Below are 6,990 nucleotides of genomic sequence, written 5' to 3' on the forward strand. Positions count from 1 at the left end.
ACAGGTGGCCAGCACTACAGGTGTGTGAGGGACACAGGTGACCAGCAATACAGGTGTGTGAGGGACATAGGTGGCCAACAGTACAGGTGTGTGAGGGACACAGGTGACCAGCACTACAGGTGTGTGAGGGACACAGGTAACCAGCAATACAGGTGTGTGAGGGGCACAGGTGATCAGCACTACAGGTGTGTGAGGGACACAGGTGGCCAGCAGTACAGGTGTGTGAGGGACACAGGTGGCCAGCAGTACAGGTGTGTGTAGGACACAGGTGGCCAGCAGTATAGGTGTGTGAGGGACACAGGTGGCCAGCAGTATAGGTGTGTGTAGGACACAGGTGGCCAGCAGTACAGGTGTGTGAGGGACACAGGTGGCCAGCAGTACAGGTGTGTGAGGGACACAGGTGGCCAGCAGTACAGGTGTGTGAGGGACACAGGTGACCAGAAACCAGGGATTCAGCATACTGCAGACAGACATGATGTATAAGGTCTGCACCCCTGAAACAAATATTGGTTTCTATCTTTTTTTAAAAATCAAAAATGTATGTGTATAGATGTGTGTATGTCTGTGTGCTCCGTGCATGCACTGCCCAAAGAGATGCTAAGAGAGCTCTGTATCCCAGAATCTGGAGTTACAAGATAGGTGTGAGCCACCATGAGGGTGCTGGGAATCGAACGTGGGTCCTTTGGAACAGCGGCCGATGATCTTAACCTCTGAGCCATCTCTCCAACTAGTAAAAGAGCCAAGAACGCTGGACATGAGCAAAGAATCCCAAATCCAAGCAACCATCCTCTCACTAGATACCACGTTCTTTAAATCTCTGAAATACGCATAGTAAATACTTCATACACATAACGTCAGATGAGGTGACAGCTGTGTGATAATACACGTTTTTTCTAATATATTATTTTTTAAGGATTTATTTTATTTTTAAAATTGTATGCTGGGGTGAGTATGTAAGAAGAGTGAGAAAACTGTGGCTATTGCTACAGAGGAAGGGTTGTGGCCAAAGTACACTCCTCCAATGTCACCTTCATTCCTGCCCACAGGGCCTCTCAGACCCAGAGGCCCAGGGCAGCTCAGCCATGCTCTGTCCTTCTCTGAGTATCTGTATGTAAGATGGGATGGTAAAAGGGAACAAATCAGAGCAAACAAACATGCTGTGTGGGGCCGGGCGGTGGTGGCGCACGCCTTTAATCCCAGCACTTGGGAGGCAGAGGCAGGTGGATTTCTGAGTTCAAGAGTTTGAGGCTAGCCTGGTCTACAGAGTGAGTTCCAGGATAGACAGGACTACACAGAGAAACCCTGTCTCAAAAAAACAAACAAACAAACAAAAAACAAAAAAACAAAACAAAACAAAACAAAACAAAAAAACATGCTGTGTGACACAGCAGAAATTTGATGTTACAACCGTCTAAGACAGCTTTATTAAGTAAATTCCAAACAGAACTGATTTAAAATATAAGAGAGGGTCTTTTAAGCCGGGTGGTGACGCACACCTTTAACCCCAGCACTTGAGAGGCAGAGGCAGGCGGATTTCTGAGTTCGAGGCCAGCCTGGTCTACAGAGTGAGTTCTAGGACAGTCATGGCTATACAGAGAAACCCTGTCTCGAAAAAAACCAAAAAAAAAAAAAAAAAAAGAGGGTCTTTTAAATTGTCTTTGTGTCAAAGTCTCCTCAGGAACTTGAAATGACCTCACATTCATGTGGGGAATAACCTGAGATTCTGCCAGCAAGAGTCGGGCAAACGTCATTGTTCCAGAGGGGACAAATATTCTATGGCAGTTTTCTCAATGTCTGATGGAAACTTCCTTTCACATCAAGGAATGTTTATCTTGTGTGTAGATGGTTCTCCATCCAAAGCTTGTGCTGGAAGTCTCTCAGGAGGTCCTTGCATTTGACAGGGACACCACCTGGCCTTCAAGTAGTCAACAGATTATTAGGTGTCCTTGGAGACGCTCACAAGTAAACAGTCCTCCAGCCTTGACACCCAGGTGCTTCTCAGGACGTGAAGAGTCCCGGTGGGAGCCTGGCTGCACAGAGCAGAGTGTGACAGCTGTGTACTTTCATGCCAACAGAAAACCCAGCTTCGGGCAACCTGGCGCCCTCTTCTGGCCTCCACAGGCAGATATAGACACCTAAATCAGTCTATTCACAGGTACCTCAAAAGTTAATCAGCGTCTCCTTTGCTTTAATTTCTTCCTCTCCTAGGTTTTGTGACGCAGCTTCTTAAACAGCTGCAGGACTAATACAGGTTCCTACTTCTTCAGTCTGTTCTGTTGCCTCACATTCGTAGGGATTCATCTGCACCTTAATATTTCAAATTTACTGGCAAACGTCATCACCAAGATGCACTTGTGTGTCAAGCATCGGCACCACCTGTGTGTGTCCTTGCACATGCCTGGCGTTATTCGTGCGCTTCCATCTTTTCACTTTGTCAACTATACCAACAGCTTGTGAAGAGTTAGGTCTTCTGGGGCTCTGGAAACCGGGCAGGAGCTAGATCCCTGAGCCACACCCTCAGAGCCAGATTTGGGATTTTTTTTAAAGGTTCTTTTGAGGAAAGCCTACAATGTTTAAACCTTCCCTGCTTTGCTAATAAAACATACTTCAGGAAAGGCAATTTCCTATAGATCTGTTAAGTTCTACACATCATAAAAGTTTGTGTTTCCATTTTTATTTGGTTCAAAGTATTTTCTAATTTCCACGATCACGCCTTTTTTGATCTGTGTGTCGTATGGAAAGTCATGTCTTCATTTCCAAACACTTGGAAAACTTCTATCTCCTTGTTATTAATTTAATTGGAGTGCAATAATGCACTCTGAATTTTGTTCCATTCAGATCCGGTGAGACTTACTATATGGTTTCATATATTGATAGTTTCCATGATGTAGGAGGAGCTAAGGTGGGAGGAGTTAGGAGAGGAAGAGGAGGAGTAAGGAGGAGAAGAGGAAAAGGAAGAGGAGGAGCTAGGAGAGGAGAAAGAGAGAGAGAGACAGAGAGAGAGAGACAGAGAGAGAGAGAGAGAGAGAGAGAGAGACAGAGACAGAGGGAGAGAGAGGATGGAGGGATGTTCATGTGTCTGTAGCAGTCAAAGGTAGTTGGTATATCTAGGTTGGGTATTGGATTATACCTCTGACTGAGTGGGCATCTGGTTATTTATCATTACCAAACATATAAAGCCTTTGATTAATCTTTAAGCATTAGAGTCTCATTCTCTTACTGGGCCCGCATGGATGGCGGAATGGTCTGGGTAATGCCCAGCCTTGCAGAGACAGCGTGGGAGATTGGGTGGCAGGGCTGGTGTTTCTAGTTGGCCATTTCTAGCTGCAGCACAAACACGGCCTCCAGCCGAGAAACATGGCGACTGAGCTAGGCAGAGCCGCTGCAGCTTAGATAGTCGGCTTGACCAGAGGCTGCATTAAATAACTACCACAACACCATAAACTTCTCATAATGCTCAGAAAACATATTTTCTTCTCTGTTTTAGAGATGGTGATTTGGGCTCTGCCATTTTCATTTTGAGTTTATATTTTATATATCTGTACTAATTTTTATTACTTTTCTTTAGTTGTCAATTTCTGCCTCACAATTTTGAAGGAGCCTATCAGTGGCTTTTGACAATCATTGTCTTTGACAATGCCTCTGTTTCCCCTTCAGTCCTGACAGACGTCCTCCTTAGGTTTGGCCTTCCAGGTTGGTACTGTTAAGAATCAGTGGCTCCTGTGATGGTAGATCTCTCTCCTCCTTGGATTTAAGACTCTTAATTTGAACTTTGGCTTCCTATGTCTTTCCTGCTGTATTTCTGCTGCCTTTTATTAATTCCTCTCAGAAGTCATTGGTTTGTTTGTTTGTTTATTTATTTATTCCTTTTATTGATTTATTACTCTTTTTATTCCTCTTAGGAATCCTTGGGTTTCTTTCTTTACTTGATTTTTATTTAGGTATATATGTCCGTACACACGAGATGCCTGCAGCGGCCAGAAGAGGGGGCCATCTGGTCTAAAGCTGAAGTTTCAGGTGGCTTTGTTGGGACCTGAACTCAGGTCCTACGCAAGAGTAGCAAGCTCTTTTAACCACTGAACCATCTCTCCTGCCCTCACTGGGCATCTTAAATCTGCGGACCAGGCTGTTGTTTGTTTGCTTTTCTTTCTTAACAATTCTAGAATTTTCCAGGCATCCTCTCCTCTCTGAGCCCGTGTGAGCGCGTGCTACAGGCTGGATCTCAGCTCTCTGTCTTCTTAGATGTTTCCCATTTTCTCCACATTCCTCTCTGCCTTCTGTATGGTCCCCTGTGATCCTGAGCTTGTGTAATCTCTTAAACACACTGCATCTCTCCCGCCCCTCTTAGCTGGTTTATTTGTTTGTTTGAGAAAGGGTCGTATTGTATCCCAAGCTAGCCTTGAACTTTCTATGTAGTTGAGGATGATCTTGAACTCCTGATGTCCGGTTTCTACCTCCCAAATGCCCTTCTCTAGGTAAGACAGTTTGACAGTCCTTCAAGAAGACGGTTTGCTTCTGCACAATCCCTGGAGTCGAAGTCTGATCCAGGAGCACTACTGACCCACGTTCAAGGTTGAGAGTCTCCACTGAGGCATAGTGCATAGGAGGTCTGGTTTATCTGTGGTTCAGACCCCTACAGCTTATCCAAGGGAAGGCCTTCGATTAGACAGTCTCCCTGGATCTTGTAAATCGCATTCTACCCACCTCCCCATCTTACCCAGCAAGAAAATGGGATTCAAAGTTTCAGAGTAAAAGACTGAAGGAAAATTTGCTTGCTTATGTTTGTAAGCTACCATTTTCCTTTCAATTCACATTTTCATCTAGAATGTTCAAAATTTAAGAAGGAAAAGTTGGTCTGGTTACTACACATTCACTGTTATTAGAAACAAACAAACAAACAAAAAACCCCAATACGTACATGCCCTTATTTTCTAAAATTGATTCCTCATGGTGACCAAATTGCCTCTACTAAAGCTATTTTGTGGAAAATTAAATACTTGCTATAACATTTTTTTTTATTTTTAAAAAAGCAATAATTTAGTGTCCCATGAGATGATACAGTTTGAATGACCACTTTCTCCACTCAGGGTTAATCTTAAAATAAATACCCTTACTTGGTACTTGGATTTATTTGGTACCTACTGAAGTATGACAGAAAACTGGTCCTAATGTAAACTGAACGATCCATCTTCATACACAAATAGAATGTCCACCAAAATCAGTGTCTGAAGGCAACAGCTGGTCATGGGTTCATTATCCTGGCTAAGTTATCCTTCCTGACCTAACTTAGACAACCACACCTGGGACTTTGAATTTGCACAGGAGAGAGTTGGAGACCTTTGTTAACAAATTAAGGTGAGTGAAACGGCCACAACCTATGAGGATGTGCTTGGAAGGAGACCAGCAACTTTTAATATCAACGTCACAACTGTATCAAGACATAAACACCAGTCCCATGACTAGGCGTTCTCAGAATGTGTTCTGAAGTAGTGACTCACGAGCCTGGAAGTTGGCTCAGTGGAGGCTAAGATAAAGGCCTTGTAAAAGTTGGAGAAGGGAAAAGGGCTCTTTTGATGGAATTTCTCCGGAGGATGAGCTCATCTTGTACTTGACAAAACCTCCTAGACATATCTTTGGGTGATAAATGGAGCCATTTAGTCCTGGTCTCTCTGTGTAGCCCAATCTGGCCTTGAATGTGACCTCCCCGCCCCCAAGAAGTGCAGGTGCTCCGGCTTCAGCCCCTGCTCTTTTGCTTTCAAGTCAAATACAGGGCCACATTTACCTCCATGTAAAGGAAAAAGACAGTCAAAGACCCACTCTTTGGCAAAGCAACAAAAAGCAATATTGCCAGACGGCATTAAATGGTGAGGTTGTTGTCTTCCCAGAGACAGTGTGGAGCTGGGGCTGTCTGAGCAGACCAGGTACGGGGCCTGGATGTTCCCTTCCACAAAGAAAGCCACAGAGCACGCCCCCATGCAACCAAACAAAGCTTCTCCCTCCCAAAGCAGGGAAAGTTGAGGTCTCACCTGTGCTGTCCTCCCCAAGGCCTTCAGCAGCCTCCCGAAGTTTAATGTCCATCACCCTTGTGGAAATCATGTCCAGGTCACTAAAAGCAGACAGAAGTCCATGTTAGAGGGACACGTCGTGCACAGCGACTAATGCATGCCTTGTGGTGGGGACTGCTTCTGCCTGCCACCTTGCCTGCACACGCCTATGAAAAGCCAGAGCCCAGGGCAGAGAGGAGGACATTAAAGACCACGTCCACAGCCACATGGGTAACAACCACAGAAGTGGCTTTCTAATGGCTGATGTCAGCAGTCACAGATGTCACAGAAAACACAACGGCATCATCGAACGCAACGGCAGCTCAGAGGTTTTCAAAGCTCTCATCAAATTAAAACAAGACAAAAAAATACCCATAATCCCACCAACCAAGGATAACCACAAGGGATGTTCTAGTCCTTTCCAATCCACCTTAAACAGATACTTGTTACCCAGCACACAAATTAAGAAACTTGGCTTTGTTTTTTGTAGCATGCTGTTGGGTTAAAATTCTTCCTGGGTGTCACCCGAATGGCGGCTCGATATTTTAATATTATTATGTACACGAAGTCTTCTGGTTTTGAACTTGGAAAAAATTCCAAGTGAATACAGAAGTATGTTGGACATCTGGTGAACCTCATATAAAATTACCCTCTTTCACCGTACCCCACACCCACACCCACACTTGCTATGTCATTTCCAAGTAAACCAGCCCAGTTATTACAACCATTTTGTCCATTTGGATTTACCATCTTCTTAAACAAACATGTGTCTGACTCATCCCATAATCCTGTTACAGAAATAGGTGCTACTTGTGTTCCTGCCTCCCTACCCAACCCGAGACAGCACACCCTCCCTTTGGGTACAGCACGCTCTATCTGGAAAGATTTTTTTTTTTTAACAAGGAGTGACTATGAATCCTCGTGCTGAAAAGAATGGTCCAAATGT

General features: G+C 44.5%; 1 protein-coding gene across 1 annotated transcript in view; it reads right to left on the bottom strand.

The window, feature by feature from the left end:
- Kiaa1211l (KIAA1211 like) overlaps positions 1 to 6,096 on the bottom strand; it is a 39,179-nt gene extending 33,083 nt beyond the window's left edge. Inside the window, exon 1 of the mRNA XM_028775508.1 lies at positions 6,027 to 6,096. Coding sequence (XP_028631341.1) covers positions 6,027 to 6,096 — 70 coding nt within the window. The remainder of the gene's footprint in view (positions 1 to 6,026) is intronic.
- Between the last annotated feature and the right edge of the window lie 894 nt (positions 6,097 to 6,990).

The sequence above is a fragment of the Grammomys surdaster genome, unplaced genomic scaffold (genome assembly GCF_004785775.1).
Source record: "Grammomys surdaster isolate TR1022 unplaced genomic scaffold, NIH_TR_1.0 255, whole genome shotgun sequence".
In the NCBI taxonomy this organism is placed as follows: Eukaryota; Metazoa; Chordata; class Mammalia; order Rodentia; family Muridae; genus Grammomys; species Grammomys surdaster.